The 13,263-nt window shown below is 39.4% G+C and overlaps 1 protein-coding gene across 1 annotated transcript; it reads right to left on the reverse strand.

The window, feature by feature from the left end:
- Positions 1-1,180: 1,180 nt before the first annotated feature.
- Positions 1,181-3,344, reverse strand: LOC111542852. Its single transcript, XM_023212456.2, has 2 exons — positions 3,153-3,344; positions 1,181-1,547 (listed from the first exon to the last, which is right to left on the reverse strand). Exons 1-2 carry the CDS (start codon positions 3,312-3,314, stop codon positions 1,206-1,208), a joined length of 504 nt encoding a protein of 167 aa, XP_023068224.1. The 5' UTR covers positions 3,315-3,344; the 3' UTR covers positions 1,181-1,205.
- Between the last annotated feature and the right edge of the window lie 9,919 nt (positions 3,345-13,263).

Here is a 13,263-nt window from a genome sequence, read left to right on the forward strand (position 1 = left end):
AGCACATGTGATTTTATGAAGAATTATGCCAAGGTAGGTAATAGATGGAGAAGAAATTTGAGTTTTGGAGGGATACCTGATATCCTTTGGAGAATAAATGTTGAAGGAGCAGGAGGGTGTCTTGTTGAGAAGATTCAAAGGATGGGCTACAAAGTAGAAGGTCATCAATATATTGAATAAAGTGAGAAGTGGAGGGGTGGAAAGAAAGTAAATCATGAGAAAGAGCTTAGCTGAAGTAATGAGGGCTGTCCCTGAAGCATTGTGGCAGCACAGTCCAGGTAAGCTGCTGGGACTGATGGGTGTCAGGGTCAGTCCAGGTAAAAGCAAAGAGAGGCTGGGATGAAGGGTGCAGGAGAACAGTGAAAAAAGCATGTTTAAGATCAAGAATGGAATAATGAGTTGTGGAGGAAGATATTGAGGACAAAAGAGTGTACAGGTGGGGCACTACAGGGTGGATAGGCAAAACAATTTGGTTGATAAGGTGCAGATCTTGAACTAACCTGTAAGACTTGTCTGGTTCTTGGACAGGTAAAATGGGGGAAGTGTAAGGAGAGTTTATAGGTTTTAGAAGCCCATGCTGTAGCAGGCCAGTGATAACAGGTTTTAGTCCTTTTAAAGCGTGCTGCAATGAGCGGGGTAAGGGTGATTAGGTTTTAATGGGATAGTAATGGGCATGTGATTGGTTGCCAGGGAGGGAGAAGAGGTGTCCCATACTTGTGGGTTAAGGTTGGGGGATAGGAGAGGAAGACACAAAGGAGGCTTTGGGTTGGGAAGAAGGGTGGCAGTGAGATGTGGCTGTAGTCCAGGAATAGTCAGGAAAGCAGATAATTTGGTTAAAATGCCTCGGCCTAATGAGGGAACTGGGCAGGTGGGGATAACTGAAAAAGAGTGCATAAAATAATGTTGTCCAAGTTGGCACCAGAGTGGGGGAGCTTTAAGGGGTTTTGAAGCTTGGCCATCAATACTCACAACAGTTATGGGGGCAAGGAAAACAGACCCTTGAAAAGAAGGTAACGTGGAGTGGGTAGCCTCCGTATCGATTAAACAGGGGATGGGCTTACCCTCTACTGTGAGAGTTACCCGAAGCTCGGCATCCATGATGGTCCAGGGGGCGTCCGAGGCGATTGGGCAGCGTCAATCTTCAGCCGCTAATCGAGAAGGTCTGGGAAGGAGTCAGAGAGCCTTGGGCTAGAGTTTTAGGGGCTCTAGGAAGTGGCTGCCAGGCAAGCTGGGCAGTCTGATTTCCAGTGGGTCCGTGAACAGATGGGACATGGCTTGGGAGGAATCCCGGGCTGCAGGCATTCTTTGACCCAGTGGCCAGATTTCTGGCACTTGAAGCAAGATCCTGATGGAAGAAGTCTTGCAGGAATGCTTGACTGCTGCGGCTTAGGCGTGTGCGGCTTAGGCATTTTGAAGTTCTTGTGTGCTGGAGGTGCGGCTGGGTTTTGTCTCACAGCAGAGGCAAGTAATTGTAACTCAGAAATGCGTTGCCGTCTGGCTGCCTCCTCTCTATTACTGTACACCTTGAAGGCGAGGTTGATTAATTCCTGTTGTGGAGTTTGAGGGTCAGATTCTAATTTTTGAAGTTTTTTCTAATGTCAGGAGCTCACTGGGTGATAAAATGTGTATTTAGAATGAGATGACCTTCTGACCCTTCAGAGTCTAGGGCTGTAAAGTGTCTCAGGGTTGCAAAGTGTCTCAGGGTTGCTGCCAAACGAGCCATGAACTGGGCTGGGTTTTTGTCTTTACCTTGGGTAGTTTCTTTAAGCTTGTCATAATTAACAGCTTTGTAAGCTGCCTTTTTAAGCCCTTCAACTGGGCAGGAAATCATGTAATCTCGCCTAACTACACTTGGGGAATCTGCCTGATAGTTCCATTGGGGATCCTTTCAGGGAACTGCTCTAATGCCTTCCTGGAGATCTGGCTCATGGAGCCGGCAGTTGTCAGCGTGACATTGGGTCAGAGAAAAAAACTCTTTCCCATTCACCTGGGGAGAGGGTAGAAGTTAGGATGACATTTAAGTCACTCCAGGTTAAATTGTAGGACGGAGTTAGATATTGGAATTCCTGTATATACGTAGTGGGGTCTGATGAGAAAGAGCCTAAACGCTGACTGATCTGAGAGAGGTCTGATAGACCCATGTACCCTGACTATGCCTTCAGCTCCAGCCATCTCTCTAAGAGGAAATTGTTGGGCAGGTGGGGAAGAGCTAGTCATGGAACCAAACTGTAAGCAGGACCAGGTGTGAGGAGGGGAGGTGATAGAAGGATTATAGGGTGGAGGAGTGGAGGCTGAGGAAGAATTGGGATCTGGCTCGGCCTGGCAATGAGCAGCTTGGGTAGGAGGAGAGAGGTCAGATGGGTCTGTAGAAAAGGAAGATTGGAAAGACTCAGCGACGCTTGGGGTTGGGACTCAGGGGACAGGCAGGAGGGAAAGAAAGAGGATTTGTGAGGAATCACATTGGGAACAGAGACTACGGAGCGAATGAAGTGTGAAAAATGTCTGGATGTAAGGCACCTTAGACCATTTGCCCATTTTTCGACAAAAATTACCTAGGTCTTGTAGGATGGAGAAATTGAAAGTGCTGTTTTCTGGCCATTTAGGACCATGGTCAAGTTTGTATTGGGGCCAAGTGGCATTGCAGAAGAAAATAAGGCATTTAGGCTTTAGGTCAGGTGTGAGTTGAAGAGGTTTTAAGTTTTTGAGAACACAGGCTAAGGGAGAAGAGGGAGGAATGGAGGGTGGAAGGTTGCCCATAGTGAAGGAGGCAAGCCCAGAGAAAAGAGAGAGTAGAGACATGGAGAGAAGGGGTGGGGGGTGCTTGCCCCCCAGAAAAGCAGTGCTTGCTGCTACAGGTGAAGGACCAAGGCAGGCATCCCCACGTGATCAGACACCTCTGAAACATGGGTGAATAATCAAGCAGGCATCCTCACGTGATTAAACACCAAGGGAAGACTGTCTTCCGAGTCTGTGACTGGCACTGGAGTTTTGAGTTCATGGATAAAATGCGTCTCCTCTGCCTCTACCAGAAAAGGAAAGGAATTGAAATTTCGAGAAGGGAGAGATGGAAGGATGGAGCCAAGATTTAAAGGGGAAAGAGGTTGAGGGATAGTGAGAGAGGTTGGAGAAGAGAGTAAAAAGAGGCCACTTACCTGATTTAAAATTGGTGAGATGTTCCTTGGGCTGGGTGGTCTGAGTACCCCAGGTCTTACGTGGATCTTTCTCATGGAGCAAAGAGCAAGAGGACAGGGGATTGATCTCACAAGGGAGGTCCCCCTCTCCGAGTCACAACACCAAATTTCACTCGTGTCCATGTGAAGAGACCATCAAACAGGCTTTGTGTGAGCAACAAGGCTGTTTATTTCACCTGGGTGCAGGCGGGCTGAGTCTGAAAAGAGAGTCAGCAAAGGGAGATAGGGGTGGGGCTGTTTTATAAGATGTGGGTAGGTAGTGGAAAATTACAGTCAAAGGGGGTTGTTCTCTGGCTGGCAGGGGTGGAGGTCACAAGGTGCTCAGTGGGGGAGCTTCTGAGTCAGGAGAAGGAATTTCACAAAGAAATGTCATCAATTAAGACAGGAATCGGCCATTTTCACTTCTTTTGTGATTCCTCAGTTACTTCAGGCCATCTGGATGTATACGTACAGGCTTGGGCTCAGAGGCCTGACAGAAACACCTGAAACTGATGATCAGCAGTTTCCCCATAAGATCTCAGGAGTTGGGGAATGAGTTCACGCATGTGCACTAAGAGGCAAAATGGTGAGGTTTAACTGGCAGGAACACTCAACTGATAAGGGAAGAAAGCCTCAAGGGAACATGCGTACAACTTCAGTAAACACACTGCACATTTGGTCTCTCCCAACTGCTGGCAGGGCACTGCACCTGCAGACAGCCCAACCCAAGGGAAGAATCAGGGTATAAGGGATGCAGCCCCCCCCCGCCCCGAAACATGCCAGTCTATAAAACCCCAAGTCAAAAGTCAAATCACTCACTTGCATCTCTCAAGTCATCTGGTTGACCCTCTTCCAAGTGTACTTTACTTCCTTTCATTCCTGCTCTAAACATTTTAATAAACTTTAACTCCTGCCCTAATATTTGCCTAACTCTTCTTCTGCCTTATGCTCCTTGGTCAAACTCTTTCTTCTGAAGCAGCAAGAATTGAGGTTCTTTCAGGCTCATACAGATTTGCCACTGCTAACATACTTTGGTGCCATGTGACTTGGATATGTTCCGTAGTGGTAACACCTTGATTAAATTTATTTCAATTACCCTTTTGGAGCATCCCAAACTTTTCCTGGCAGGATCTCTACTGTTAACACTGAGATCAGTTTTTCCATAGAAAATTTCTGTTTGCCAAATTCTTTCTCAGGCTAGTCATTGGTGTTTCTTGAGCCTTTGGAACTCAGCCCAATGTCAAATCATTGAGGATTATATTTTCGAGAGGGTGAATTGACTTTTTGTGTATCTATTTAAGAGACCACAAAGTATTTTCCACAAACGATTATGTATAACTAAGCTTATAGCTCATGGATATACCACTGCCTCCATTTACATTTTGCAAACAATAAGAAAACACTATTCCAAAAATTATATTTCAAAGTTTAAAGGCAAGCTTAAGGGATTTTTTTTTCTCAGAGAAAAAATATAGCATTTTGGGAAATACCTTTGCCATACCACCTGTGTAACCCCCACTAATTTCTACCAGGTAGGAAGGTGGAATCTACCAAGTACGGCGGCCAGTGCCCTAAGACCTTCTTGATACATTGCTAAGGCACAAAGCAAAGCACTAAAAACCATCTGTGATCTAAATTTATTAGGAGGAAAGTGTTGTATAAACCAGTGGGACTCAAAGGTTACTGTCTGGAAATCCTGATTTACTAAAAGAAGAAGAGATTTGTAGTTTCCATATCAAAGGGTGAGCTGAGCTGTGCAGGGTGGCCTTTGATCATGTGGCAATTACAGTGTTTGCACACTTCTCAAGTGCTTGAAAAGAGTCCTCCTCCAGCATTAAGGTAGTGGGGGGCACTATTCATTTGCTTAACAAGCTACTTTCCCTCCTCTTCCTTTCCCTCCCATCTAAAGATAATACAAAAAAATAAACAGCACCCTAGGGCCAATTTAAATAATCATACATTTTCTATCAGAGAAGCTCAAAAAACACACTTAATTTTCTTTCCCGTTTCTATTTATTGCATATTTTCAGACACTTCTGTGCTCACAGATACTGAGCATCTTAACACAAAGTGATTTATTTAACGGTGAGGTTTTAGTGACTGTGTAAAGCCTGTAGATTATTTCAACACTGTTTTTAAATAATATTACATAGGAAAAAGGTAAAGTCATTTCATAAAGTTTTCAAATATACAATAATGAGCTATCAATTCAAGTACTAACAGTATCATCTTAGAATAACTAAAATTATTATAACCAAATGTTCTTAAGGCATAAGTTTTGATGTTTTATCTTTTTTCATTTTTAATGGTGGTACTTTTGGGTAAATTAGTGAGTTTGTAGATTATTCTCAGAAGGGTGATTTCTGAAAAGCAGAATATTTTACAGTTAAAGAGTTAAACCACTTTTCAGGACAACATAATTATTTTCCTCTGTTCATCATTCATTCATGTTTGTGCTCAGATTTTCTTTTCACTGTAGAATAGACAGCGGGGCAGATTATTAGTTAAGCTACTAGATATGATCATTCATAAGATAAACTAATGTGTCAGTATTTCCAACTAAGGCAATCAGTCAAGAATTTCTCCTTTCCCTTGATTTATATTTTTGAGTGTGTTGAATGTTTTATACATTTTAATATGTATAATAATTAAATGAATGCATCTAGTTATAAGTAATTTCATCTGGAATATAAGGCATGCTACATATAAAATTTGAAATTCTAAATGTGGTATGCAAATTACAGATATGTGCATTCCACCAAGTAAAATACATTTTTTTTGCATTTAAAATAAAAAAGTTTCCTGACCTCCTACCCCCTAAAAGATAATCTATAGCAGAAGCCACAAATGGATTTGAGCATGAATCTGAGCAAATTCGTTTTATTGCAATAAACAGCTTCTCATATAAACTGTTAAATTGTACATTGCGCAATTGTACATTGGTGCTTTCCCACAAAGGATCTCTGTGGTGCTCTGAGTACAGCATGAAGTTGTCAGTGACTGAGGAAACTTAAAATTATAGAACTGTATGTGTAGTCCACGTGTAAATTAAGTTATTGACCATAGACAAATTTATATTTTGGAAACTTCTTTACAAAGGCATTATTTTATGTAAACTAGAACAGTGTTGGGATTTGGGGATTGATTTTTATAGAAGCACAGAGAATTAAATAGTTTTGCAAAAGGATGGCACTGGACCTAACTCCCTGATACATACTTGTATCATTTATTATTACATGGCACCGTAGCACTTTGAAGGTTAATTTAAGAGACTCCATTCAGTGACGTTAAGGCAGTAGCCTGGGCAGGCAGGCATCCATACAGAGGAGTCATCCTGTTTCCAAAATGAGCTGATGGGCTAAAACTAAAAATAAAGTTTTAAAACTTTATTTTTAATAGTAAATAATACATTTTGCATCACAACCCAGTACACATTCACACTCACCTTAACATTTATAGAATGTTGGAAAGTAAGTTTCCAATGGAAACTAAAATTTCACAAAATAGTACTTACTGGAATTATAGTTGAAGCACTCTTATACTATTCTATTCATACTTTCTCGTATGTTGACTATGATCCAGTAAGTTATTTCATGTCCCATGAAAAAGTAGCACCCAGCAGTGTGAAAGTATTAGAAAGTATGTCATAAAAATTGGGATGCAGAATGAGGACCTGTTATTCTCTGATTTATAAGTAGAGGTGGCCCAGAAAACATCAACATTCTTTGATCAGCGTCATCTACAAATTCTTTCACTTTTTGTGTCAAAAGACAACTAAGTTGGAAAGAGTGAGGCATTACTCAGAAACTTTCAGCTTCTGATTCGTTGTAACAAGTAAATGGAAACTTCTGAAATCTAAGTTGAATCCAGCAATCTCATTAGTTAAATTTGTTTACAGATAGTAGATAGTAATTGATATTTGTCTAGTTCATGACTGTTTGAAATAATAAATTAAGCCTACATTTTTCAGATTAAAATCTGGGACAATCTCTTACTTCTGGTCATCTAGCAAAACAGCGACAAAGAAATGGGAAGATCCCAGCCTCAATTTTTGTTCTTTATCTGTCTTGGAAGGGGAAGCTGAGCTCTGCTCTCACCTGAGAATCTGAAGGGAAAATCCAACATTATAGAATATAATTGAACAGACACTAGAATAATCTGTGGACTTCTGCTGGAACTTCTGCCAATTAAAAAAAAAAAAATCTCTTCATTTGGATTAAGTCACAACTCTGAGGTAAAATAATGCCTTTTATCAGACATAATGGTCTATAAGCTTCTAAAAAACTGACTGAGTTAACTGACTGAGATGCCTTTGAATGAGCCAAACAGCTAAAACTAAATGCAACAAAACTCAGGATTTAGAAGTCAAGCAAGCCAAAATCATGAAGAATCCAAAATAGAGCACACATGCAGGTAGCTTCCTGAGGGTTCTGGGGAATGAGGAGCTACCATGAAAAGAGAGCAGAACATGAAAGTGGGGTAGGAAGGCACCCAGGGTGGCTTTAGCCCCTGTATTATTTAGCATAAAAGGCCAAATTGTTATAATGTTATTACGGTAAGTCTTCACAGTGCAGTGCGTTTTAAAACGGTTTTTATTTCTTCCTTACATGTCAATCCAGAGCAAATAGGCAGCCTGCTGTGGTCCACGCAGTCATTTTGGGATCAGGTCTTACCATTTTCTCTCTCCATTATCATCTGGACTGTTGCCCTTAACCCCATGAGGGATGTTTGCTAAGGAAGTTTTCTTTAAATAGCATTTATTCCAGTTTATGGGAAGAGGAAAGAGCATCAACGAATATAATCCCAATGTTTTAAATCCCAGCATTACTAGAAAAGGGTCCTGATCCAGACCCCAAAAAAGGGTTCTTGGAACTTGTGCAAGAGAGATTTTGAAGCAAGTTAAGGAATAAAAGAATGGGTCCTCCATAGGCCAAGCAGCCCCAAGGGCTGCTGGTTCGCTATTTTGACGGTCATTTCTTGATTATATGCTAAACAAGAGTGGATTATTCATGAGTTTTCCGGGAAATAGTGGGCAATTCCTCTGAACTGAGGGTTCTTCTCTTTTAGACCATACAGGGTAACTTCCTGACATTGCCATGGCTTTGTAAATTGTCATGGCACCGGTGGCAGTATCTTTTAGCATGCTAATGCATTATAATTAGCATGCAATGAGCAGTGAGGACAACTAGAGGTCCCTTTTATCACCATCTTGGTTTTGATAGGTTTTGGCTGGCTTCTTTCTTGTAATCTGTTTTATCAGCAAGGTCTTTGTAACCTATATCTTATGCTGACCTTTTGTCTCATCCTGTGGCTTACAATGCCTAACCTCCTGGGAATGCAGCCCAGTAGGTCTCAGCTTTATTTTACCCAGCCCCTATTTAAGATGAAGTCGCTCTAGTTTGAATGCCTCTGACACTAGGCCTGGAAGAGGTACACATCACTTCCATTTATTTTCCAATGGTGAAAATGAAGTCATGCAGTCATGCTTTTCTGAAAGGATTGATGAGGGGTGGCAGTGCTAGAAAATGTAGTTTCTGGTTTTGTGGTCACATCTTCAGCCCAACCGTATTACTAGAGCAGAAGAAGAGAATGAACTTTGGTGAACAGCCAGCAGTCCCTGCTACAGCTACTTCTTAGCCCTGTTTAACAGAACAGTTCTCTGTCTATTGTCCAAATGGGTGAGACTGTGACATGTGCAAGATGCAGTGACAATGTATAAAGCATTCTTAAAGGTGCAAATTTTACTGGAACATTTATCATTAGGTCATTGACATAACTCTAAAGCCTTTTGAAAAATAACCTCTCATATTAATATTAATCCAGTTTTTCTATTAGCGTGGAATGCTTTATATTGCTAATATAAAACTTCTGGGACTAAGGCCATGTTAAAAGTGAATGTCTTTAATCGGTTCCAGATTTTTAAAATCTGACTTCTATTATAAATCTTGCTACTTGAATTTAACATATAGAACAACAGACAAGGTATGATAGACAAGCAATAAGCTTTAAAAACATAACAGAAATTAAGATGAGTGTTCAAGTCTGATGATATCATCTATACTCAAAATATTCTTGCATATAAAAAAAATTAGTTTGAGTCCTTTACATGTAAAACAATGTCCAACCCAGACAAAATTGTCTCTTAAATTTATGGATGATCTAGACTTAATTTTTAATGTCTTAGAAGATGTTTTCTAAGAAGTTTACTTTAAATAGAATTTAATCTAAGGAAGGATCAGTTTTCGGATAAGTGGAAAACTGGAATTTAAAACCCAATAGTTGGAAGATACCTTAGATCCTGTCTAATTTAAAATGTTCATTTCAATCTATGACTTTCTCTAAGAATCAGTACTTTTTTCTTAAATCTTTACAGATAGCTCTCCCTTATATTGGTAAGAAAAAGTCTCTAATTCCAATATCTAATGTGGTAGAATTGCAGAAGCCAAAGATGTCAGCAGAGGGCTCAGGTGGGTCTCCAAATAGGATTAGTAAGACAGAACATTCAAATCAAGTGTTGCAAATGCATATTATCACCTGAAACTACTTATTTTATTTTTCCTTAGTAATTTTTGTTTTTATTTTAATGACTTTTGAGGTACAGGTGGTTTTTGGTTATAAGGAATTTTTTAATGGTAATTTCTGAGATTTTGGCCCTCCCATCACTCGAGCAGTGTACACTATACCCCATAGGTAGTCTTTTATCCCTCACCCCACTCCCAGTCATTGCACTCCACACACCAAGTCCTCAAAGTCCATTATATCATTCTTATGCCTTTGCATCCTCATAGCTTAGCTCTCACTTATAAGTGAGAACATACAATATTTGGTTTTCCAGTCCTGTCTGAGTTACTTCACTTAGAATAATGGCCTCCAGCTCCAACCAAGTTGCTGCAAAATACATTATTTCATTCCTTTTTATGAATGAGTAGTATTCTATAGTATATATGTGTATATATATAATTTTCTTTATCCACTTGTTGGCGGATAGGCACTTAGGTTGGTTTCATATCTTTGAAATTGTGAATTGTGCTGCTATAAACATGCATGTGCATGTGTCGTTTTCATATAATGACTTCTTTTCCCCTGGGTAGATACATTTAGTGGGATTACTGGATCAAATGGTAGTTCTCTTAGTTCTTTAAGGAATCTCTTTACTGTTTTCCATAGTGGTTGTACTAGTTTACATTCCCACCAATAGTGTAAAAGTGTTCCCTTTTCACCACATCCATGCCAATCTATTGTTTTTAACTTTTTAATTATGGCCATTCATGCAGTAGTAAGGTGTTATCTCATTGTAGTTTTAATTTGCCTTTCCCTGGCAATTAGTGATGTTGAGCATTTTTTCATATGTTTGTTGTCTGTTTGTATACTTTCTTTTGAGAATTGTCTATTCATGTCCTTTGCCCACTTTTTGATGGGATTATTTGATTTTTTTCTTGCTGATTTGTTTGAATTCATTGTAGATTCTGCATATTATTCCTTTGTAGGATGCATAGTTTGTGAATATTTTCTCCCACTCCGTGGGTTTTCTGTTTACTCTGCTGATTATTTCTTTTGCTATGCAGAAGCTTTTTAGTTTTATTAGGTCCCACTTATTTTTTTGTTGTTGTTGCATTGCAAATGCAGTTTTTTAGATTTGTTAACATCCAGTAAATTCAGCCCCATCTCTGGGTCTAAATGAGATCAAAGATGTCAATACGATTTTTGCTATTCAGAGTTTTCATTAGTGCCACTACTCTGTATGTTTTGTTTATAAACAACCCATCATCTTCTATTTTAACTGGCTATGAGTTTCTCTTTTAACTTTAGAGATTTCGTTCATGTAATCCACATATATTTGCTAGTCTACAATGTAAGACAGTTGTAAGTGCTGACATTCAGCGATAACTCATGTTTCAATATTTTAGTGGAAGTGACAGAATATAGACAAGTATGTAATTAAAGGACAAAGAGAAAGCAGATAAGAAAAATAAAGCAGTGTCTTAGAGAGTCTGATCAGGAACATTGTCCCTAAGGAGGTGATACATGAACAGGAATAGGGGAAAAAGTCATGTGAAAACATGAAGAAAGAAACTTTCAAGCAAAAAAAGAGAAAGTGCCAATGGTATGAGATTAAAAAAAAAAAAAAAAAAAATCTCGCATTCTGGAGGAAGAGCAAAGAGCCAAGACTAGAATAAAATGAACAAAGCATGAGATGAGGTTGTGATATGGTTTGGCTGTGTCCCAACCCAAATTTCATCTAGAATTGTACCTCCCATAATTCCCAAGTGTCATGGGAGGGACCCAGTGGGAGATATTTGAATCATAGGAGGTTGGGGGGAGTCTTTACCATGCTGTTCTCATGACTGTGAATAAGTCTTACAAGATCTGATGGTTTTGTAAAGGGGAGTTCCCCTGCACATGTTCTCTCTAGCTGGCCACCACGGTAAAAAGTGACTTTGCTCCTCATTTGCCTTCTGCCATGATTGTGAGAACTCCCCATCCATGTGAAACTGTGAGTCCATTAAGCCTCTTTTGTTTTTTTTTTGGTAAATTACCCAGTCTTGGGTATGTCTTTTTTAGCAGTGTGAGAAAAGACTAATACAGGTTGCAAAAGTTCACAGGACTTTTTAGCCATGACCCAGGGCATGGAGTTTATACTAAATGAAATGGAAAGCCCTTGGAGGGTTTGTAGCAGGGAAGTAACAGACTTGATTTATGGTTTTAAATGATTGTCCTGACAGCCATCTGGAGGACTAATAGCAAGGGAATAAGAATGGAAGCATCAGTCCAAAGCTTCTGCAGAAATGACAAAAGATTTTGGCTTAAACCAGTATGAAAGCAGTGAAAGTGATGCATACATTTTTCTTAAAAATTTCCTTTAGGCACTGTTAGTTGCCTTCCCAGAAGCCCTCCCTACTTCCATTTCTTGTTAATAGTGCTCCAATGTTATGTGATGCATCAGCCCCAAGTGAAGAGTTACGATTGAGCCACTCGTGTGTACGGATGGTTCAACATATATAAGTCAATGTGATTTACTACATAAATAGACTTAAAAACAAAATCATTTGATCATCTCAATAGATGCAGAAAATACTTCCAATAAAACTCAACATCCCTTTATGATAAAAAGCCTCAATAAACTAGACATCAAAGGAGCAGCCCTCAAAATAATCAGAGCCATCTGTGACAAATCCACAGCCAACATATTGAATGGGGCAACATTTAAAGCATTTCTCCTAAGAATTAGAGCAAGACAAAGATGTCCACTTTCACCCCTCCTGTTTAACATAGTAGTAGAAGTCCTAGCCAGAGCAATCAGGTAAGATAAAAAAAAAAAAAAAAAAAAAAAAGGCACTCAAATTGGAAAAGAAGAAGTCAAATAATCTTTCTTGACTGGTGATATGATCTTTATATCTAGAAAATTCTAAAGATTCCTTCACAAGACTCCCAGGCCTGGTAAATGACTTCAGTCAAGTTTTAGGAGACAAAATTAACACACATAATCAGCTGCATTTCTATACACCAACAATGCTCAAGCTGAGAACCAAATTAAGAATGCAATCCCATTTGTAATAGTGCCCCCCTCAAAAAAAAAAAACAAAACAACTATCAAAACACCTAGCAATAAATGGAGGACTTTCACTTCCGTTTAACCAAGGAAGTGAAAGACCTCTACAGGGAGAACTACAAAACAGTATGAAAGAAACTGGACAAACAAATGGTAAAACATCCCGTGCTCATGGATAAGAAGAATTATTATGAAAATGACATACTTTCTAAAGCAATCAACAGATTCAACCCAATCCCTATCAAATTAACAATTTCATTTTTTCACAGAATTAGAAAAAGTAATTCTAAAATTCATATGGAAGCAAAAAGAGCCTAAATAGCTAAAGCAATCCTAAGTAAAAAGAACAAAGCCAGAGGCATCACATTACCCAACTTCAAACTATACTATAAGCCTATAGTAACCAAAACAGTATGTTATTGATACCAAAATAGACATACAGATCAATGGAATAGAATAGAATATCCAGAAATAAAGCCACATAGCTACAATCCACTTATCGTTGACAAAGGCAACAAACACAAACGATAGGGAAAGGACACC

The sequence above is a fragment of the Piliocolobus tephrosceles genome, chromosome 11 (assembly GCF_002776525.5).
Source record: "Piliocolobus tephrosceles isolate RC106 chromosome 11, ASM277652v3, whole genome shotgun sequence".
Taxonomy (NCBI): Eukaryota; Metazoa; Chordata; class Mammalia; order Primates; family Cercopithecidae; genus Piliocolobus; species Piliocolobus tephrosceles.

What these genes read in the sequence shown, in the direction of transcription:
- LOC111542852 (XM_023212456.2), bottom strand. Translation starts at nt 3,314, where the DNA reads ATGGACACGAGTGAAATTTGGTGTTGTGACTCGGAGAGGGGGACCTCC. An exon ending in TCTCACCAATTTTAAATCAG is followed by an intron (nt 1,548 to 3,152) that starts GTAAGTGGCCTC and finishes ACTCCACAACAG; the next exon opens with GAATTAATCAACCTCGCCTT.